At 41.5% G+C, this 24072-nt stretch overlaps 1 protein-coding gene across 1 annotated transcript in view; it reads right to left on the reverse strand.

Annotated features, from left to right (window-relative positions):
* Window positions 1-15662: 15662 nt before the first annotated feature.
* The window catches only part of Znf704 (zinc finger protein 704), a 180598-nt gene continuing 172188 nt past the window's right edge, over window positions 15663-24072 (reverse strand). The window contains exons 8-9 of the mRNA XM_042680698.1: window positions 18313-18410; window positions 15663-17673 (exon numbers count right to left, since the gene is read on the reverse strand). Coding sequence (XP_042536632.1) covers window positions 17562-17673; window positions 18313-18410 — 210 coding nt within the window. The 3' untranslated portion in view covers window positions 15663-17561. The remainder of the gene's footprint in view (window positions 17674-18312; window positions 18411-24072) is intronic.

Consider the following 24072-nt stretch of genomic DNA (forward strand, 5'->3'; position numbering starts at 1 on the left):
CATGACTGGTGCTCTACCATTTGAGCTACATTTTTACTTCTAGCTTTTTGCTAGTTATTTGAAGATAAGAATCTCTTACATTTGCCTGCCAAAGCTGTCTTTGGACCCCAGTCCCACTACTCAGCCTCCTGAGTACCTAGGATAACATGCACGAGCTACTGCTGCTTGGTGACTCTTATTTTTTCTTCCTGTCCCACCTGCCAGAGCCCTGCAGTCTTTCACAGCTGCTTTCAGGGCAAGAGAGCTTCCTAGAACCCTGAGAGGGGGGAGAATGCACATGTGCAGACTGAGCACTACATCTGCGTGTTGCTGTGCTCACCTATTCTCTTTGGTAAAAAAACTGGGCACTAAGTCAATTGTCTAGGAACCAGTCTCGAGGAATTCTGAGGATAACATCATGATGGTGGAGAGCACAACAAGAAAAACTCCAATTGCTGGCTGTTGTAAATGCAGCCTTTTCTCGCCATGGTGCGCGCTCTCTCTCTCTCTTTGTATTTTGGAAATAGATGAGAATAAACGCCAAAAAAGAAGGAGCTGGGAGGACACAGAAGACGGATGCAGGAATGGGTGGAGGGCAGCTCACGCCTGCTTCAAAAGAGGAGAAAACCAGTGAATAGAAAAACAGTCTTCCCTTCCCTACCTGGATCCATATATGAATAGCCCTGAAAAGCACAGTACAACTGCTGGGCAGGCTTGGTGTGTGTGTGTGTGTGTGTGTGTGTGTGTGTGTGTGTGTGTGTGTGTGTGTGTGTGTGTGTGTGTGTGTGTGTGTGTGTGTGTGTGTGTGTGTGTGTGTGTGTGTGTGTGTGTGTGTGTCTCAATCCACACAGATTGTGGCTCTCCTTGTGCTAGCCACCTACCCTTTTTGAGGAAGTTTCTGGTATAAAGTGGGGCTCATACACTTGCTCCAATTAGATAGTAGTACCAAACCCTATGCATTGTGTACTGTGTTGTTTCCCATTTATTATAACTACGGTGAAGTGTAATTGATAAGTTAGACAGTGTAAGAAAATGATTATCAATAATAACCAAAGTTACACTCATCATTCAGAAATATGAATGTGGGCTTGGTCTCTCTGAAATCTTTGTTTTTGAAAGCAAATTAATTTATTAAAAAAAAGAAAGAAAAAAAAAGGAAGAAAAGAGAATTTACAGAAAACTTTTGAACAGAAGAAAGGTGCCAAAACTCAGCAAGAGAGAAACAAACACGGGGGCATGAGGAACAAAGGGCTGGTAGGAGGATCAAGAACTGGTGTAGAGCTAGTATGGCCTTTGCCTTCGTGTCAGGGTGAAGAGGGGAGAATTGGAAGGGGGAGGCACTAGAATCCAGGAGGCAGAGCCAAACCCGTGTCCTTGGTGGGGGGACGCCCAGCTCTCAGTGACATGCTGCCAGTCTTGGTGGGGGAGGGCTGGGGGTGGGGGAATGACCCACCAAGTCATTATGGAGGTGCGTAAATGCTCTTTTTTTTTTTCAATTTTCAAACTTACAGCTTCCTTTTCCATGCCTTTTAGGCATTCATGATAGAACCCAGGAAAAGGAGGAGGAATGGCCCCCTTGCCCTTTCTTCCTCTATTGGTCTCTCTGAAATCTTATTGGACAGACCTTACACTTCTGGGGATGATGGGCTGACGCAGTCTCTCTAAGTGCGGAGGATGGTATAGGCAGTGTTAGACGCACACTGGCCTTCTGATAATTTGTTAGGACAGTCACGAAGCCATGGTGATGCCAGCTGACCACAGGAACCAAAAACCACAGGGAAGCTGTGGGCAGGGGCCCCTGCTGTGGTTCTTTGTGGCTTCCACATAGGGCTGTAGTGAGAGTGCATCTTACATGCTGCCAGGCACGCAGGAAGACTGCAGCAAGTTCAGTCCTACCTACCTGGTATTCTCTGTTGGGAACAATCAGAGAGTTCCAGGTTCCCCCATGCTGAAGACCAGGAAACCACAGAGGTGCAACAACTGGAAGCTGGGCTGGAGGTGAAGGTGGAAGCAGTATGTGGTCCTATCCAATGATGGACCCTCTGAACAGTAAAACCTGTTCAGCTTGGTTCTCTGTATTAATCGATGTAAGCAATCATGGTCAGAAATCACAGACATATACACATTCAGATGTGCATATGCTATTTAGTAAGACAGGATACTATCAGTTTAGAATAAGCTGAAAGACAATTCTGGTATTTGAAGGCACTCTTCCTGGGTATCAGGGGGTTCTAGATTAGCTGGGTATTTTGGCATCTGTTTATGGGTGTGTGCTTTACCATGTGCTTTTGCCCATAATCCTCTCAATAGCCCAGGACATAGGGACTTCCCTGACCACGAAGCAGGGCAGGAGTCATATTCTTCCCTAGCCAAGGTCCACAGGTGGGAATAGGAGCTGTGGTCCAAGCCAGGCTGATCACATTTCCTCCTTCATTAACATCCCCATAACATGCTTAGGAAGGTTAAGTCCCTTGTCCATTTAGTAAGAGGGGACACAGCTTTGTGCCCAAGTCTGTGTTGACTCTAGAACCTGCAGGTGCTGTGTACATACATGTATATGGCTTTTGCAAGTAAACAGGCCAGAGTTGGCCAGTGGAAGGTCTGCTGGCAGCTCAGTGCCACAAATGGCATAGTCTGCTTGCATGGCTTGACAGGATCGGTGCATGGGGTGAGCAGCTAATGAGTCTGGGCAGCATTCAAGTCGTTGTAGCAGGGCTGAGTACAAGAGGAGAGAACCTTCCTGGTGGCCTTGATGGTGAATGGTTGCTGTATGGAAGACACACCCCCGCTGCCCCATCTTTTTGTGTGTGCTGGTCCTGGGGCTTGCATTCATGGTCTGGGTGCTGTCTCTGAGCTTTTTTGCTCAAGACTATTGCTCTACCACTTGAGCCACAGCTCTGCTCCTGGCTTTTTTGGTAGTTATTTGGAAGGTAAGAATCTCACAGATGTTCCTGCCCTGACTGGCTTCAATCCATGATCCTCAGATCTCAGCCTCTCGACTTGTTGGATTACAGATATGAGCCATCCCCTTGGTTTTAAATTACTTTTACGAGATAAAATCCCAACCATCTAACCCCATAGAGGCTTTCTTAGTACAAATCTGTTATTCTTTGCTTAAAAAAATGACCTCCAAATAGAAGCAGATACACAAAACTTTTATTAAGTGGAAGTTAGACTTACTTCCTGGTAACTAACCAGTTACAAGTGCATTTAAATTTCATGTGTGTGGACACTGTAGAAGTCAGGTGGGTCTTTATTGAAAGTCCCGTGTTCTAACTTGGCTCGTGCCAGTGTAACCCAAGGTAGAACCACACACAAACTCAGTACAGGTCAGCGATGACATCAGACTAGATTGGCAACACCATAGTCATTGTACAGCTAAGCATTACAGAACATGGAATTCCAAAGACCAGACAACTATTACTAAAGTGATTCTTATACTAAGCCTTTCCTCCTACCTGCTTCCAGGAGACCACGCTTAGAAAATCCTCCACACTGCTGGGGGAGGGAGGGGACAGAGCCTCTTAGATACTTTACACTTAAATGGGCCACAGACACAGTAAACATTCCGTGGTCCTCCTGAGGCCATGTCAAGTAGAAGGCCGCTATCCCCTTGGGAAAGAGTAATTTTACTGGTGTGAACATCTTCTTGTAAATCTTCAAGCAGAAAAATTTTCTTCAGTTCCAATTAGCACCAGTTTATTTTAGAATGTATATATGTATTTTTTTTCCTGGTGTTAGATATTTAGGAAAACATTTTGTAAAACTAACACACAAAGTCCCAAACAATGAAAAGCAAAAAAAGACATTTAAAAAATTGTCTTAGAAGAACAGCATGTAGAAAAAAAAAACAACCAACATCATTTTAAACACGTGACAAATCTATATACAGGGTGCCAAAAAACTGGCAAGGAGCATGGCTGAGAAACAGTCACAGAAAAGGGTTATCAACCTGAACCCCCACAGGCTGTATTTACAGTCAGAAAAGTAGTCAGAAATGTAGTATCAGAACACCCGAATTGGCCTAAAAAAATCATGTAAAAAGATACATTGCCTTTCCCCCACTAACTTCTAACTAGGTAGCAAACATACTCAGTATGATCCTTAAGTACTGGATTTAGAAGTGTGTTTTCCAGATTTGATAGTCAAGAAACGTTCTCAACAGACACAGAAGAGAATTGGAGTGGTAGAAAAATGGAGATATTTACTTTGCTAAGGAAGGTTGGAAAGCTCTGGTTAAGGACTGAAGATACGTGATTAGGGGAAAAGGTTTCAGCAAAAGGACTGAAGAAAAGAAATCTGGGTATATTCTCTGTAAAACTTTCAAACTAGAAGTAATCATTTCTGTAATTTTGAAAATAAAAATGATTTGCTTTATTGGACACTATCTTTGTACTTTGAAACTATACAACCCATATGAACTTTTTTTCTCTTGGCTTGAGCATTAAACCCAGCAGGCAAAACCTAGGCCATGTTTATGCCATGCTGTACTCATTAACCTCATGCAGTGTTGCGTGCTTAGTAATCCAGTGTTACCAGAATATCTACCTCTGGACACATTTTGTAACAGCCAATGTTTCCCACTGCTGCTCGAGAAGTCAAACGTAAAACACTTCCCATTTATTCAATTCATGGTTGAATTATTTCAAACTTTAAGTTTCAGAGGACTTTTGTCTTTACAAACATCAGCCAGAAGAACATAGGAGGCATCCCACAAACCCCTAAGGATTTGCTTTCAATTTTATTTTGAAGAATTTGCAGTTACGATAAGTCCTCTGAAAAAAAAAAGTTTTACTTGGATTTGATACAAAATACATGCTACTCTTTCAAAATGCATAGTTTATAATTTTATACATTCATTCACCAACACCACAGCCTTTGTAAGCAAATACCTACCCTAAAATGGTGGCAAGACTGTAGTGTATTTCAAAAGATCTCTAACACTGAATACATTGTCACATAGTTTCAAACTAGTGCCTGTATGTACTGACACTTGTCACTTTAACACCCCTGTCTGCAAGCAGAAAGAATCCTGGGCTTTGTCTTTTTTAGCGCCTGTTTATCGGATACTATAATGCTTTCTACTGATAGCATTTCTGCTAACTACCCCATTTTAAATGTTCAAGAATCTTGTTTTAATATTTAGGTTTGGTGCAGAAAACAATTCAAAAGATGGCTTAATTTTCTAGAAGGGAGAAGTAGAACTTTATTTGTAGAAAATGGGTACCATATGCTGTCATCAGTTGTAACACAGAACATTTAAGAAACGAAGGTTGTAAATGGTTTTGAGCCATATGGGCTTTCCTACAGGCAAGCATTTCATATGGCCTTGGTATACAAAATGCAAAGATGGCTTACTTCTGAAAAGCAGTTTTCTTAAATCTTACCATACACAGGGCAATAGAGACTTTGCAATTACTTTTTCTCTCTCCCCAGCCCCTCATTTCAAAGAAATGACCATAGGCCACTTGGCATTACATTTGATGATAGTCATAAACCCTTTGGGACCTAGCAATTTTTTTCTTATCCTGAGTTTTTCTTCTAAGTATATAGGATTTTAATATATGAAACACTTTGGAAACTATCCTAGGATATACTAGGGCACTGGTTAGCCCAGAGAATATTTGCTTAAATGGTTGACCATAGTCTAACTGTTAATTACAAAAATAGGAACTTTAGGGGTATATTGTAGGAAAATATTGATTAATGGTATTTATATATACTTTCAATATATAGGATCCACATTCCTGAGTTATTTTATACCCAGGATATTTTCAATTATTGAAGTCATGGAATATTATATTTTGGGAGTACTGAGTTGTATCTTAAGAATCTTAGTACAGTTTAGCTTTTAAACTTTCTACTAGTGTTTAAACTTCCAATGAATTTCCACACACAGGATACTGTGAGAGGAGGGTTTGCCATCATCACAGGGGTTGGTCTATCATAGCCACTGATCTCTCTAAGTAGAGTACAAAGTATAGAAAGCAGTTTAGAAAGTAAAACAAAGGATCATGAGTTTGAAGCCAGTTGGCCTCTATAGAATAGTGGGTTTGGTTTTTGTTTTGTTTGTTTGTAATGGAGTGTAAGGAGTCTGGGAGGTGTAGCTCATTGGTGCAGAGCTTACCTAGCATACATGAGGCCAGCACTGGAAAAAGGAAAGGAAAACAAAGAAAAAGCATTGCAAGAAAAAGAAAAGTACTCATGGGCATGTACTCCAGTGGGAGTACATTGGTAAGAGGAAACACCACTGGGCTGGGATATTACAACTGGCCTAATGAAGGGGGAAATCCAGTTTCCTTTCATGAGACTTGGGGAACTATTTCTTCTTCCTAAAGGAAAAATTATTATACTTTTATTTAAAAAAGGGAACTATATAACGAGATGCCGAAATGTTAGATGATACTGTATGTCCTTTTTGTTTAAGAGAAAGGATGTATATGGAAAGTTCTCTCAACCTCTCCATGCCTAATGTTGAAGGTAGATTAAACTACAGGGCCCATCCCATCTTCTTAACTGGAAAACCACATATGCCTTTCCTTCTGGCCTAAGTGACACGACAGGCAGTCTCTCATCTTAGGGAGTTAAGCAGAGACCCATTACTGTGCTCAGTGCTGCTCTTGGCAGCATAGTTGTGAAGTATTTTGAGTAGAGTATGACTTAGAAAATATTGACAGATGCAGATATGCAGAAAGAGGGAAAGCCATTGTTAAAGAAGGGCTTTGCAGGTAAGGGAATTTAGATCTGGTCCATTCAGAGACAGGATACTACTGAGCCTGAGAAGAGGGGTGTTGACAGACAAGATGCGAAGGGTGGCTAGCTCCACACTTGTGTTTTTGTGAGAGGCCTGCTAGTTTCTTTGTGGAAGGCAAGGATAGACTTCAGGGAAGATGTTGGCAGTATGAATGGAGTAGCAGCAGCACGAGAGTAAGTATCAGAAAACAGGACTTAATGGCTGACTGCATACGTGGAGAACAGTAAAGAGCACAGAGGAAAAGAATAATTTCATGGTCTTGGACAATTGGCAGCTCTTCTCTTTTTACAATTCTGAGTAAAGGTCACTTTTTAAAAAAAGAGATGTGAAGTCCTTTGACCTCCAGTTGACCTTTGCAATACTTGATAATTAATATAACAATGATTGCTTATGTTAAGAAACAATGGGGCTGGGAAGGTGGCTCAGTGGTAGAGCACTTGCCTTGCATGCTCGAGGCCCTGGGTTCGATTCCTCAGCACCACATAAGAAAAAAGCCGGAAGTGGCACTGTGGCTCAAGTGGTAGAGTGCTAGCCTTGAGCTGAAGAGCTGAGGGACAGCGCCCAAGCCCAGAGTTCAGGCCCCATGACTGGACCCAAAAAAAAAAAAAAAAAAAAAAGAAACAAGTTATCCAAATGGCCAAGTCTGCTTGTAGAAAGGAATCTTATTCATTCCTGTTAATTATATGAGGACATTAGTTTTTGTATATTTCTATTTATACCTGCTTGAGGTCTAGCTCTGTCCTTAAAAAAATGTAATCCAGGGTTTGTGTCTGCAAAGCTCTGTATCAGCTCCTCACTACTTTCTGGGGGCTGGGGATAGTTCAGCATTAAGCTTCACAGAAGATCCCCATTAGATCCCTGAGAGGTGATTCTTAGGCCCAAGATCTCTACCTTTTCCCTCTTTATCTCAGTTATCTGGGCCTAAAGCATGGGGAGGGGATCCCCTGGGGTAAAGTAAAAGTACTTAACAAGGTGAGCAGAATGGGACCATTTTCTCTTTCTATAAACACCAATTATGCTATACAGAACAATGTCCTTATTAGATGGTAAAGCCAACTGTTTTTATGTTCTGGCATTGTGGGTTGAGGTTAGGGGCTGGAGTGATTAAATCTGCTGCCATCTTACTTTGCTCTCCAGAGCTCCCTCCCTATGTGAATCCCAGCACATCCCAGCAGCTGGTGCTGCTCACTCTATGAACCTTGTGCATGGAAATGACTAGGGTCTATGACTGGCAGGTGGGGCGGGGGGGGGGGGGGTTGGAGGGGTGGAGGGTGGGGGAAGGGTGTTAGGCATAGGGAAAGGATTAGGTATATAGCATAATCCTCTATCAGAGAATTCACATAGATCTGTAGTGATGGGTGTGGCAGTTTCCTCATGATCAAAAAGACAACAATTTTTCAGACAGATGGAAATTTTTCCCCACGGGATGGGGACAACCATGCTGATGGAACCTAAGGCGGGAGTCCCCTCTGACCTTAATTTAAGAAAGCAATCTGTAGATGTGATGCAGGTGTCACATGTTGGCAGCCAAAACCCTAACAATGTGCGGAGAGGGGAGTGAAACAATTTGCTAGCAAACCTGTAGGCGCTTGTCAAAATGGCAGAAAACGGGACTAATAACCAGATCAAGGACTATTTTTTTTTCTCTTGGTCTCCTCAATTTCTCTGGTCTCCAGCATGCTGGTCTTCCCCTTTAGTCAAGGATATAGTTAGGATTCAGAGAAAATAGATGATCACCTTTTTTGTTCTTTTCTTTTCCCTCCCTCCTCCTTCCCCTCAATTTTCTTTAGTCTCAGGTCAAGAGACCTTGTTTCAGGGTTTGCTACTTTCCACTTCAGCTAATTGTCTGGGTTAACAATTTGGGGATCTTGGGAGACGGGGTGGGGGTGGGGGGGGGGAGGATGGGAAGGGATGGGAAGGGGAAACAAACGAGGAGGCTGCAATGCTCAATAAGAAATGTACTCATTATCTTGCCCATGTAATTGTAACTCCTCTGTACAGTATTTTCATAATAAAAAAATAAAAAAAAACAATTTGGGGATCTGGTCTTAATAAGAAAATGTAATCGTTAAGCAGCCTTCCACACTGAATTTTAAGTATTTTTCTTTTTGTAATATCAAGGGGATCATCCCTTTGGAAATTGGTAGTTAATAATTACAATGTGTCCAACATGGAAGAACATTTTTTTAAAAAAGTACTTCTGACTAACCACAATTTGTGCTCTTCCTCTCCCCAAATCTGTAGTTACTTGCTTTTGGGAATAGAATTTTCTACTTCTTCCTTAACATTGGGCTCTTTTTCACATCCTACTGCTGCCCTGGCCTGGTGCTAACCATTACACAATGGACTGCTTCTCTATTGGAACAGGAAAAGACCGAGTTATTTCCTCTTTCTACACTGCATTACTTCACAAACATAATAAACCTATCAGTCATCAAAAAGCCTGTTAATGAAGTAGGACACAGGCCAAAATGGCTTCTGAGGCCTTCTAACTCTTTGACCAAACTTCCTGTGAATGTGTTTACTCTAAGTTCCACATGTTAAGTTTGGTGAATTGATAAAGGGAGGAGGGAGAAGGCCAGAATGAAGCTCATCTACATTTTGGATAGTCATAGTCATTCACAAAAAGAAAAGGAAAAGAAAAAAAAAACACCTCAGGCTTTCCAATGCTGTTTAAATTGTATTCACATTTAAACATGACTTAATATTTCCAGACATTTCCAGCTTGAAGTTCATAGTACTTTTTGAGTTGATTGCTACAAGTTATAAATTTGGGCTTGAGCTAGTTTTATATGTTCTGGTTTCAGTTTAAGTTTATGCAGCTAGAAAATGTTGAATACTTGCAGTAAAATAATGTTTTACCCCCAATGAGTCAAACTTTTACTCAGGAACTGCTTTTAGCAATAAACTCCTATTCACTTAGCTGGCTGGAACTTAGGGACTAGGGGCATGGTAGCTATGAAGTGAGGATTACATTTAAATAACTGGGTTTGTACTTGGCTACACAAATGTGTGAAGTGTGCTCTTCCATGCTTTAAGGCCTGGATAGGAAGTGAGTTGAGACCATAGTGGGCCTTGAGTCTTCCCAGGTTTAGAGTCTTTCTGGAAGACTAAAAGCTGAGCTAGCTCTACTAACCCTTTCATGAGTCCTTTTCCTCCTCTTTACAGGTAACAATAAGGCTGACTCAGGATTAAGACTACCCTGGATTGGCCTTGGAGGTGGGAAGGGGGTAGTAATTCTCATATTCCTGTTAATACTGTATCTGACAGACACACTCGATCATTTGTAGTTACCCGAATACCACCAGTCACAGTATAAAATACCCTAGTCCTGTTCAATAAAGAAAGGGACTCAAGAGAGATTTATCCTCATTTTGATTTTGCCCTCCCACTAAAGTGCTATTGGTTTCTATATGGAAAATCCCCCTTCAAGATGAGTGGCCATTCCCAAAACACCTTGCCCACCAGTTCTGAAGCAAAATAGTGGCAATGTTACACCAGAATAAGACTCATAGTCATCCAGGATAGCTTGGGAAGGAATAGGGTAGGGGAGGTTTGGCAGAGGGCTTTGGCACAGCAGGCAACACATGTCACCTTAAAACTTTAGGGGCTCCTGGCTTTAGTCTCCCAAGGCACAAGGCTGCTCTTTGCCAGCCCCTCATCACAGTGGTCACGGCAGTGAAAAGAGTTAAGAGTCAGAATTACAGTTATTCAGTGCGTTGGGGCATGGTCTGGGTGTGCCAGGAGGCCGCTCTTACTAGAGCTGGGTAACAACTCACAGTTTAGTTTCATCAGGGGCAAGGCTAGTCTAAGGATATGAAATTTCGGTTGCAGGTCTTCCATGGGGATCATTTTTAGGGAGGAATAATCTCTTTTCTCTTTTTCATGGTAATTGCTCCTGCAGTGCCAACTTGTGAGCTGGTGGAGCTGGTGGAAGAACTGAGGCTGGCAGCCATGGGGGTGACGTCTACTTCCCCTAATAGCTGACACTGGTGGCTACAGGCGACATCTGCCCACAGACAGCTTCTCTTTGGTCTGCACAGTGTTAGACAAGAATTTGCAATGATTGTCAACCCTTAAATGTTGGGTGATACTCTATTTCCAAGTCAGAAGATGTGGCAGCCCCTGGCCTGATGTCTGTGTGTTCTGATTGTCTATTGCTATGGGTGGGTCTTCTTGCTAAGGGGGTGGTGCCATCCAATTCCCACCACCGCCACCATAAGTTAGTGTTTATTTTGCTTGATCTGCATTGCCTAATTACTTAATAGAACTTGCCCATTCTTTCTAAGGCATCTACAGCTGTAACCTCTGTTGTATATCATTAGGAGGGTTCTGTTTGAAGGAAGACTCATGTGGTTCAAACCATGCAGCAACAAACTCTTCTTGAAGACTCTGATAAAAAGCATTTGCCGGGCTGGGAAGATGGCTCAGTGGTAGAGCGCTTGCCTTGCATGCCTGAGGCCCTGGGTTCAATTCCTCAGCACCACATAAGCAAAAAGAAAAAAGCTGGAAGTGGCGCTGTGGTTCAAGCGGTAGAACGCTAGCCTTGAGCTGAAGAGCTGAGGGACAGGGCCCAGGCCCAGAGTTCAGGCCCCATAACTGGACCGCCCCCCCACCCCCCCCCAAAAAAAGCATTTGCTAAAAACTTGTAGACTGCCTCACCTCAAACAGTGGTCACCAAACCAGTATACTTCCCCCTGCCCCAGGCTGTGCATTTTTAGTGATCACGACAATAGATTCCAAAGCCTACTAGAAACCAAGGACTGAATGACCTCTGACCACTTCCTAGGAGTTGCCCAGTGAATGTAGGGCTATTCTAGCTCAGAGTTGCTTTCAATATTATCACATACTTGGCTAATTAGGCAAGCTTTTGGATTACTAAAATCTTAGGAAGAAAAGATGCTTTCTTGTGACAACAGTGAGTGGATTTGGGAAAAAACTTTATACCATTATGAAATGATTTTGGCAAAGCTCATAATTCTGTGTGCAGTGAATAAACCTTGGTGGCTCTCTTCCTCATGTCCCATTCATGGGAACACATCACTTTCTGTTCACACCCTTGTGTGCCTGTAGGCTCTTCACAATGAAAAATCGAGCACTTGTTCCAATAACGGATATTCAAGTTATTTAGTTAGTGCGGAGGACAACATCATTTTAAACTTTAGTGATCTCCTAAGTTTTTTTAATCTTTGGATGTATATACTATGATTTTAGGAATTTTAACCAAATGAAATGGGCTAAATGTTGTGCGTGGTTCCGGTAGGGTTGCGTGGAAAACTTGTGACACAGAATTCATGATTTTACACTAAAGAATTTACAAGAATATTTCCCCCATGGCTTGTAAGCGTATCTGTTCATTTTTTTTTAAAGGTTTAACATGTATGTGATGATTCTTCAAGTGACTTTTCCCCATAATGTTTGGAAAACATACTGTCACCAATAAAGGAGTAGTTGCTATTCATTCCATGGATACTCTTGTAAATAACCATTCCATCTGATCTACATTTCTACCCTTGCTACAGAGGGTTAATTGAAAAGAAATGCATCAAAACATTTCCTTAAAAGAGGCATAGCCCTTTGTTTGGTCAGCAGGAACTGTGTATAATATTAACACTTCCTGTCTGTTAAAATACTGTATTTTAAAAAATAAGCTACAATGTATAAAACAAAGGTCATTTCTCACAAAGTGTACGGTGTTCTTTGTGATTATAAAATGCTGCATCTTGTAAAATATTTCCAGTTCTGTTAACTTGAGAAGTCGAGTACTAATGCTTATTATAAAAGTGTCATGGTCTTTTAGAATTGTAGGAGCCTAAGCAGTATATTTCATGGTTCATTTGAAAAATTAAGTTATAATTATTATTGTATGTAAGATTACAGTTTTGCCATAACACATTTCTATTGTGATTCTCAGACCCACACAACAAAAGTTATAAAACAGGAGATTGTCTTCGAAAAAAAGGAACTATTTACAGAATGGGACTGGAGGTAAAATTCCCATTTTCATTCCTGGTCCTATGACAGATACATCTTCCATAGCATGCCTACCACTGGACATAGTATTTTTTTTTCAAAGTCAGTCATAATAAGCAAATCAGTTGGTCTTCAATACATTTTGTACTTTCTCTATGAGGTGCATCACTCAGTGATACAACAGATACCTAAAAGTGCTACTCTCATTTGATTTAATGACCATGGGTTTGGCTAGTTACAATGAAGATGGAAAGAAGCAGTTCTTGTGTGGAGGAATCGTCACAGGTAGGAGTGTCTGTGTGCTGCTGGTATGGTTCCTTTCTCAGAGAAATGAAATTTCCAGTTGACCCCTGTGCCCAGCACATTCTCCAAAAAAGATCCACATTCTCATTCATATTCATAAATCCTGCTGTTTCCACTCATTTGTATGCACATATTCTTCCCTGCATTCACACAGGTCAATGCTACAGCTTGATGTGGTTGATAGAAATCCTACAGGGTTGTGAGAGAAAGCAGCACCTTGTCCATAAAAGTCCATGGCAGTATGCTTCTTAACATGCTATTAAAGCAAAATGCACATCTTTAACGGCTCTCTGTCGCCTACAAATTTCTGCTGATAGCTAACAGTCACCCAAACTGAGTGATTATAAAAAGAAATGGCAAGGCTTCATATTCACAATTACATTCAGAAAAAGCCTTACTGAGTCTATGAATACCCAGCAGGCACTGCGCCTGTGGTTCAAATGTCAGTCTTAGACTGCAGGCCAGCTACAAAGAGCGTTTTTCATGGAGTATTTCCCCCACCTGTCATGAAAATCAGTACTGTCCAGTTTAGGTGAATTTGTCTTGAAATCTGTCATCATGTTCACATGAACAAAAAAACACTGTGACTAGAAAAGACTTGAGACAATAAAACTCTTGTCTTAGGATTCTCCAAATCTGTTTTCACATACCTTTTATGCTTCCCTGAGGAAATGAGTATTATTTACAGTATTTTGCTAGTCTTCTCATGGTATTCTCACTCACATGTACAATGCTTGCCACTTTTCTCTACACCTTCTTAAGTGATTGCCGTGCTTCACTGGCAGTGCAGTCTGAAATAGGGGAATGGATTCCAGCAATGCTGGCTAATGCAGACCCTGGGCTGCTTGCAAGAGTGTGGTGGGGTGTGACAGCAGAGACAGCAGACTTCAACACAAATGATCTTGACACTTAATGGGGGATAGTTCAGCCTCAGAAAATTTTGCAATGCATGTGTGGCTATCTTTGAAAAGTGTCTGGAAATCCCAAGATCTGTATCAGGGTCAGTCTCTAATGAAATTTTTCTCCTGTGGCATGGTTTTATGAGCAGACGAGGAATTGTCTAATGAAGGGCACCTTGTTTAGACAGCAAGCAGCCAACGATACTTTTCAGCTGAGCAAGCACATTCCTGGTTAGAAACCACTCCTTTCCAGGCTTTTGCCAACCCAGGGAGGAAATATCCCAGCAAATGAGCTGGAGAGAAGGGCATGCCTGCTAGAGGCTGCCTGCCAGAGCGATGTAGAGCTGTGCACTGCAGCCCTGAGGCCCTGACCACAGCAGCTCTCTCCTGGCTTCAGGCATCTGCTCCCAGAAGAGACAGCAAGGGAGACAGGATGTTCCAGGATGTCACCTGTCTGGTTGGCCCCAAGAAGATGAGCAGGAGTCAGGGCTCCACAGGCTTCTTGCATCTGTTCCCTGGCTCACTTGGTACCTGGGTGTTTTCTTCATGTTTTCTTACTGTCTCCACAAACTGGTGTCCAGACTCTGGGCAGAACTCAGGTTTGAAGATACTGCCCGATGCACACTCCGCTTTGGCGCTTGCTGTCAGGGAGGGGCAGGAGGGAGGATGAGAAATCCTTTTAAAAGGAAGAAGCAATAAAGGAGGAGAAAAAAAATCACACATTTTCATTGGACCAAAATTCATTGTATTGCCATTTCATTTCCACAGGCCTGTGGCCTCCCTGGGGTGCACAGAGCTCCAGTTTCGCAGGCAGCTTGTTCTGGAACTACTCTTCTCCCTTCCCCTCCTCCCTGCCAAGTGCAGACATTAAAAATAACTGGGTTCCACAGAGATGGTGTCATTTGAAAGTCTGGCTTCATTTGGCACTTCATTTGGTTAAAAAAAATGACGACTTAAAAAATGTGACTTGTACAATCAGAAGCTGTATATTGCAATTCAGAGCTTGCTGGATGACTTGTACGGAGTGCAATTCTTTTTCTTCAAGGTCAGCCAGATGTAGTTGATAGTCTCCCAGTCATTACATTCCCTTCATACAGGGAATGGGCATCTGCTTAGGCAGGGAAATACTGGAGGTTTATCTGCACCTGTGAGCCAGAAGAGAAAGTACACAGAGACTCCGCTGGCTGGCAGAATGGAGCCCCCATTCAGGTGGGAGATGCAGAAGTTAGTGTGCAGAAGACTTTGAAACATAGATATCCCAAGGAAGCTGCATGAAGGGAGCTCTCTGTTTTTCCTTTCCCTGTGCGCTGTCAGAAAATGAAGTAAGGACAAAGACTAACTCATCTGGGCCTCAGCTCAGAATTCCAGTTGGACCATGTCTTTGTGGCTGACAGCCATAAGGCCCTGTGGCAAAGATCTCTCCCTTGTTGTATTCCAAAATTCTTGGACAGGAGATAAGACTTAACCCGTGTCATGCTCATCTTTGTTGGATTGGTACCTTAATCCAAGGATCAAAGAAAATCCCCTGTACCAGGATTGTGCCATAGCATTTAAGTACACGGAGACCTTTTCAAACACACTGACCAGGGCTGACTTCCTCATGGCTACTGGACAAAGGATCTTTTGGACCAGGCCAAAGTACAGTGTCATCTCATAATAGCAGTGCTACAGGCAGTGACAGGACACCAGGAGAAGAAATAACATGTCAGCTAGAGGAAACAAACAAATTGTTTCCTGGCTAACCTTGTAAGTACTCAAACCTACAGCACAGCTGGTATGCCTAATGCTGATCAGGATTCTGATACAATTAGATAAAGCCCTTTTTTTTCCTTTTCTCTTGAAATAAGTGTTCTTTTAAAAAAATAATTAAGGGGAAAGATCAGATCTCTTTCGAGGAATATCTTTTAAAAAGTCATATGTAAGTTCAAAAAATAAAATCACCAAAATATATGAATGCACAAATGATGGATGCTGCACTGTAGCACTTTCTTATATCTCCCTTGCATTAACAAAGGACATTTGTTATGACGAGGTGGCCCTCTTCTAACTCTTAAAAAGAAACCATATGTACAATCTCACGTATATATTAAGCTTTTCTCTGTGCAATTTCACTTAAACTTCCTATGTCTCCCTCCCCGCACAGTGCCACCTTTAGGCTACTCACACTTCGTTGCATAGGTACAGGAGGAACACATCTTCAGCAGGGCGGTTAAGTGTTGGGCAGATGGAGAATGAGTTTAGTTACGGGGCTTAGCAACTTCTCCCCACTTCCATGCCACAACTACCCAAACATACAAACAAGCAAGGACAACAGGTTAGAAATACCAATAATTGGAGCCCAATGCAAGCCCTGATCCTATTCAATGAGAGATTCCTATACCGACATGCGTTTTTTCCTCTTGGTGTTTCATATGTTCCCTTCTGAGGGAATTCCTAACAAATAGCTCCAATATTCTTTATAAGAAAAATAAAGGCTTAGGTCTTCTATTTATCCACATAATGTTCACTTTGCACACGAACCCATCTCCCAGACACGCTAAAGCATAAAACCTATAAAAGTGCACTCAGAATGGAAGTTGGTTTGTTGACCTAGTGGGATTTTCTAAGCAGATGGGGACATGTCAGCTGTGCTCTGTTGCCTAAAGCAAACCTGTCAGGACAGTCTGGAGTTCTCTATCTTTTCTGGCATCAGTCACTGGTGGAATCTGGGGGGAAGGACAGATGACCCACGGACCTGGCTACTATCTTGATGGACGAGCAGTGCAAACAGATTTCGAGCTCCACTTGTAATGATCCCTGAAAGAAGCAGCGAGGCTTACCAGATGGCCAAAGGAGCCACTTCTTGTCTGAGTTGTGGCAGGTAGAGAACTGGATGGGCTGATCTTTGGGAAAGAGCTTCTAACAGATCCCAGGAAGACTTCTAGATGTTTCTCAGTCTTGACAATCAGCTGTCCAGAACTCAGTTGTGAGTGAAGCCTGTCGGTGATTCCTACTGCCAATCGCGTTTCCAGCTTATGCCATCCGGGGCCCTCCAAGCTAACAGCTCTAGCATGGTTCTATTGGGGGCCATGCTTAAAAACAAAACAAACAAAACAGACTTGGCAAAGATACCCAGAGCGCTGCCCTTTCTTGCAGCACATTGTGATGTGAACTGCTCTAATAAGTCAAATGGAAAACAGAGAAAAGACTATTCACAAAGTACTTATTTTTTCTTTGTACAAATGCTACCAACATGTAGCTTATGTATGTGTGTGTTTAAGGTGTAAAAAAAACCTTGGAAATACCATAATTCAGAAAGCTTATCAAAATATGTTTCCTTCCTAGGAAAAACGGACTTGGTTGGTTCAACTGCTACAGAAGTCCACAGTTGTAAGACTGAGACACACAGCAAACAGAGTTGACTTTTCTTTTGGAAGGAAAAAAGAAATCTTTCTAGCTGCTCTTGGCTGGGTTCTCAGCAAGAGTAGGAAAGTTGGTATTTTCTTTCTCTCTCTCTCTCTTTCTTTCTTTTTTTTTTTTTTTTGCTGTAATTCCACGACAGTTCCTGGAAGGGATTTCCCTGGGCCTCCTCCGTTCTGAAGGAGAAACTCTTTACAACACCTGCGGTGGAAGGCGAGCGAAGGAGCAGCTCAGGCACGGCTCCCATAGCTGGCTCAGTCGATGAACCGCTGGCAGGCCTTCTTCCAGCGGCAGGCCGTGCACCACATGTCCCGATTCTCCATCCCATACACCTTCCGGCACTTTTTGCCCTCTCCCCTGGGCTTCCTGTAAGACAGGAGGAGGAAGTCAGAGGATATTCCGTGGAGGGATTGAAAGAATGAGAGAAAAAAGTCAGGAAATATATAGTAGGGGCTTTGTCTAAGTTCAGATGTTTTCCTATACATATATACAATTGTTAGAAGCTCTAGGGTTACAGTAGCAAGTTCTATTTGTCCATCTGTGGACATGTTCATTTGACTATATTCACAAATTAGACTTAATGTGCAAATATAAGAAATACCAGTAGAGAGCAATATTGCTCTGTCAAGTTTTCAAGAATGTATTTCCCAGGGTTTCTTGGTTTCTCTTGTTTTCTGAAATTCTGGTTGGGAACTTCTTGAGTAAATCCTCCTTGATCTGGATTGAAGCCAAACCTTATAACTTGTTACTTTCTGAGGCTAAAGCAACATAGTTCTAAGTAGCCCAAGTATCACCTTTATCTATTTTTCAGGAAAGCTTACTGTGAACTACTAACATTCCCCAAACAAATTTTCATTAACAGATGAAGAATGGGAAAAGCCATGGGGACAAAAAGGAAGGGTGCTTCTTGGCCTGTGGAGAAAAGTTACAGAAAATCGAATCTCTGGCTTCTCTGAGGTAGCAAATTCCCTAGAAGTGAAGTGGGTGAGTTTCAAGCAGTCATACCTCAGGCTGACTATCCCTCTGGGTGGGGAGGACAGGACGGTGTGGGCATGTTGCCTCTGTTCTCCTGTGCCCATTGGATGATGATGTGTTGGTGACACCTGGCAAATACAGGGGAAACCACATTGATGGAGCAGGTCTGTATCTCAAATGTTCATTTAGCCATGCCACACGGGCAGTGATCCTTGACCACTAGATACTGCAGATAAAATACCTTTTTCACAGAGACCACAGGTTAAAACAGATTGTGTGCGTGGAAGCTCAGGGCAGAAATTAAACACGTCTCCAAACAAATGGTCCATCAAAAATTAGTATTTTTAAAAAAATGATGATGACTTTCAAAGTAGAATCTTCATGAATCCTGTCAAGCAGAATACGCTTTACAATATTTTGTTTAGAGGATCAAGAATACCTAGAAGAGCTATGAGATTTAGCCAAGATTACCACAGCTAGGCAATGAGCACATGGCATTGTGCATGTAGGCCCTCTGTTTATGAGATCATTCACAACTGTAGTTTTCATATAATGCATAAAGAAAGAAGCTAAGAGCCTGAAGAAATCACCCCCTCCACATGGGACTCGCTGAGCACTCACTATGTGCTAGGCATGCTTACAATAGCTTTGATTTTCACAACTACCCCATGCAGTAAGTGCTGTCATCGGCTTCATTTTAGAGATAAGGAAACAAGGAATAGGGAAGTTAAATGACTTGTACAAGTTCATAGAACTTTTGATGGAAAAGTGTGGGCTTGCCTGATGCCAGGGTGTGTAACCTTGCTATACTTCTCATCCTGGTAGTGTGCCTCTAACTGCCCCTAGTTCCTCTTGGATCACTCACAAGGTCCCTTTGTGTAATCTGCTCTTATTACACTATTCCCCAAAGCCCTATCCTTTATTTTCTAATAAAAGAATAGTGATGTTTTAAGTAATTAAACAGTCCTTGACCATAGCAGTCAAGGGAGCATTCCTGAGGCACATTCACAGGATTAGTTTTCTCTAGCACAGATACATTCTGTTTCTTTCAATGTAAAGGGATTGCACATCAGTATTAATTTACCAGATATTATTTAAAAAACCTATGTGCAAACAAAAACATTTTAATGATTGTTACAACAAATCTGAGTCATTCTATATAAAGTACAATCTTGTCTTTAAGCTAAAGCTAGGTGAAGACTAGCAAAGGTCACATTTATAATTTATTTTTAAATGAAAGCTTTGGAGCTCTGCATGCGCTTTTGTATGTAATCACGTGGGTCCTCTGAGGGCGGAATGCTCCTCATCCCTTCCCACAGTGCACTTGGCTTGTACAAAATGCAAACAGAACAAAATGCTTTCACTATCAAGGGCCACAGATCATCCCCTTTCACAGCAACCCTGCAAAGTAAGTGATATTACTTATATCTCTGAGATAAAGAAATTTAGAATTTGAGCAGAGAAGTGAATTGCATGGCATCTCAGAGGTAAACATAGTAGTGGTAGAAATTTATTACTACTACTAGAACTTGCTATATACATAAACTTGCTATGTAAGTGAACCAGAGGCTAAGTACCTCTCATATGTTATTTAAATTTTCTGTGTGTGTGGAGGAAGGTTTATATGTACTAAGCATATGCTCTGCCACTAAACTACACCCTCAGCCCCTTCTTATTTATTTGTTTATTTGTCAGCCACGGGGCTTGAACTCAGGGCCCGAGCTCTTTTGCTCTAGGCTAGTGCCCCACTACTTTGAGCACCACTTCTGGTTTTCTGGTGGTTAACTGGAGATAAGAGACTCACGGACTTTCTTGTGCAGCTGGCTTTGAACTATGATTCTCAGATCTCAGTCTCCTAAGTAACTAGGATTACAGGCATGAGCTACCAGTGCCCAGCTCTCTCTACTAATTTAATCTGAAAACCAAACCAAACCAAACCAAACCTTCTGATGTCTGTTTTATGAAAGTACATTGTCAAGTCTGCTCAGTTAATAAATGGTAGAACTAGGGTTGGGATCTGCTTGTCCAACACTAGCTGGCCATTATCCAGAACTCCCTTCTTGATAATGTCAGATTCCTGTTCATCTCACTCTTCCATGCTGCCACACAACTGATAGAAGGCACAGGAAAAAAAGTAAAAATAGACAAATGGAATTATATCAAGTTAAGAAGCTTCTATACAGCAAAAGAAGTAATTAACAGAATTAAGTGATAATGTAGCTAGCTGGGCATGGTGGTGCACAACCGTAATCTCAGAACTTGGGAAGCAGAAACAGGAGGAGCATAATTTTGAGGCCAACTAGGATTCATCACAGGACCCTGTCTCAAAGAACAAAAACTTGACATCCTCAGTACACAAAGAACTAAAAAAGTATAACCAATTCAATTCCTCCTAAATAATCAAAGTTTAAAAAGGAATGAAACAGACATTAGGAAGCTGTGCAAATAGCCAAAAAGTACATGAAAACTGCTTAATCTCAAAAGTCATCAGGGAAGTGCAAACTACAATCACAGTTAGATATCATCTTATTCCAGTTAGCTATAATCAAAAAAGACAAAATATAACAAATGCCAACAAGGATGTGGAGGAAGCATTATATTACTCCCCTCCAAGTAGTCTCTACATTTTAATCTTTGTTTCTTTTTTTATTCTCATTTCTAAATAACTAAAACTATTAGTCTAGGTATCCATAATTTTGCATCCTGATTAGAGTTTATAGAACTCTAAATTATGGTAAAATTATGATGCCTCTCTCTCAGATGTGAGTGTATTTGTGCTAGATGAATTGATGCTAAGTGAAAGAATTTCCTTCCTCTGACCCCTATTTTACAGTAATGATAGCAGAAATAGTAAACATTCTGTAATGTTAGTCTCATGGCAGGCACTGTGCCATATAACACAACTCTACAAGGCAGCATTGGAATGGAGGAGATGGCTTTAGAAGATTTAGGAGATTGGCTACAGGTCAAAGTTCATAGTTGGCAGAGTCTGGATCTACAACTGAGCCTGCTGGCATAGCAATCAATCATTGAAGTGTTGTGCCCTACTACAAATGTGTTGGAGAAATTTCTTTTCTTTGTGACTTTCTATCCCTCAAATGGAATAGAAAAGACCTTGACTGGTTTTAACTTCTTATAAAATGCACCCTTACTCATGGATTTATTAATTCAGTTTGACCAAGTATGACAAAAAATTTCAAAAATATTAACAGATTTCAAAACCTCAAATTTAAAATTCTCACAGGGACATGAAGCAGCATGATTGATAGAGAAAAGCTGTGAGTTGGTCCTGTGTTACTGTCAGTTGTGTTTAACTTACTTTGTGAGCTGCTGTTTTTCTAACCCTTGGTTTTATGAAAATATGCCAAAGTATCCAAGAGCAAATAGTATCCAAAAGGCAAAACAAAAGTTAATGAGCTTAATTTAAGGAAGTGGCTCTGTGGCTCAAGTGGTAGAGTGCTTGCCTTGAGCTCTAGCTCCAGAATTCAAGCTCCACGACTGACAAAACAAACAAACAAACAAACAAAAAATGTTGAAAAGTGGCATGTCTCTAATGGCAGTTGGGTGGCATTATGGCAAACCTGAATCAAACCTGTGGTGCACAGTACTGAACTTTTTGCAGATTTTCTTCAGTGATGATCTTCTTGGAACAATATTCCTGAAGATACTAAGGTTTACTCTACTATTTTGAACCTTTTCCAGGAATTAAACAAAAACAAAACAAAAGACAAACCAACGAACAAATTGGCTAATTAACAGTTAACAATCTAACAACTAAGCACTACTGTTTTCCCCATCCCCTCCAAATTCCTATGTTGAAACTCTAGCAGCCTTTCTCCCTGTGGCTATACTTGGCCTTATGAGGTCAAAAAGTGTGGGACCCTGATCCAATAGGATTAGTGTCCATACAAGAAGGGACACCAGAGGGCTGACACACATGTGTACCACCTCCTTTCTCTCTTGTCTTGCCCTGCGTTCTTTCTTGCTATTGGTTGCACACAGAGGAAAGCCCTGGTGAAAAGACAGCCAGAAATGACCATCTACAAACCAGGAAGAGAGCTGTCACCAGGAAGTAAATTGGCTGACACCTTGATTTTGGCCTTCCAGCCTTTAGAATGGTGAGAAAATAAGTACCTGTTGTTGAACTCATCCAATCTATGTTATTTTGTTATGGCAACTTGAGCTGATTAATGAAAGAGCCCAGAGCTCTTAGTTTTCTATAGTAAACTGACAGAGAAAGGAATGCAGATAATTAGAAGTAAAAGCAAGTCACTGGAGAAAAAGGTAAAAAAAAAAAGCTGTAATTAAGTAGGGGCTTTTTCTCTCCTTCCTCCTCACAGCCTTAGGCTAGAAAAGATGGAACTTACAGTGGTGTTTGTAAATATGTAGATCAGCTTTCTGGGTTACACATCTCTGGGAAGGGACTTACTCAGGGAACTCATTAAAACCCACTGTTCAGGAATCCAGGCACAAGCAAATGAATAAGTAAAATTTTACAAACCTTGAAATTGTTCAGAAGGGGATTTCCCCTATTTTCTACATCCTGTCCAAAACATCTCTTGGTACCATATTTCAAAGACAGAGAAAGAGAACTCTAATTGAGGTTACCATCTTGGCCCATATGTTTTGGCATAGAGAGAGAAAGTTGTTGTTGTCTGAAAATTTTAACGAAATAGAAACTACAGTTTGGACATAAGTGAAACAATCACTAATACTAATTCATTATAATTTAAACCTTTGAGAACTGCTGTCTGAAACTATTATCTCAACTTAGGAGATAAGAGTTCCCAAGTTCTTTGACTCTACCTGTCTCCTTGTGACTCCACCCCTGGGCACTGCAGGGGCAGCTGCTAGACCAGTTCATAAATATGTGGAAAGCTTCAAGAATGCTGGCCCACCAGGAAAGCTGGTCTACCTGTAGGAGCTGGACAGCAAGTCTCTTTTTTTTTTGTTGTTGTTTGTTTGTTTAAGGAACATTCTTAAATGTTTTTATCTTTCTGGAGTAAACAAATCTTTGAAAACATCCTCTCCAGCCCCATCTTAAAAAGGAATAGCAAGCTCAATTGCAAAGAAGTCTCTGCTGCTATAGAAAACACAACTAGGCAGACTCGAATGCTCTGGTGAAAAAATAAACCAGAAGCCGACACAGCAATTCAGTTGGATACCCTGTTGGTCCCGCCACTGTCAAAGCTCTCTGCTAGAGCCTCCCTAGTAACCAACACAAGGAGACAAGGGATTCTGAGAAATCATAGACACTGAGATGACATACCGTGTTTTACATTTTGTTGTTGGGAAACAATAAAAAGCTGTTTAGCTCACCCAGTCTATATTATTTTGTTATGGCAATGAGCTGTAGATGAACTGATGAGACAGGCAGCTAGTAAAAACCCAACAAGAGTGACTTCTCTATACTCCGGAAGCAAAGGGGGGAAATTCATTTTGGCCACTGAGGTTTTGCTATAACTTGACTTTATATCAGATAGACAATATGGCATATGCTTTTCAATGTTAGTCCTACTCAAAGGCAGGGAGCAAAGCATTCAATAACTCTGCTATTGGAGCTGCCATTCTAGGCTAACATGGAAGTGTTGTCTCAGGCCTTTTGATATCTATCAAAGGGAAAAATTCCCCAGAAGGACACTCATTAACCTCTGACACCCATATTACTGGAACAATGTTCTTGCCAGGATCTAGCTAATACCTGTATGTCTAAGCTGTTCTTTACCACTGTCTAATGACAAGGTCATTCTTTCAGTCTGGCCAGCAGCTACTAATAGTAGCTGCTGAAAT

Source organism: Dipodomys spectabilis, unplaced genomic scaffold (assembly GCF_019054845.1).
Source record: "Dipodomys spectabilis isolate Male_0828 unplaced genomic scaffold, ASM1905484v1 ptg000063l, whole genome shotgun sequence".
In the NCBI taxonomy this organism is placed as follows: domain Eukaryota; kingdom Metazoa; phylum Chordata; class Mammalia; order Rodentia; family Heteromyidae; genus Dipodomys; species Dipodomys spectabilis.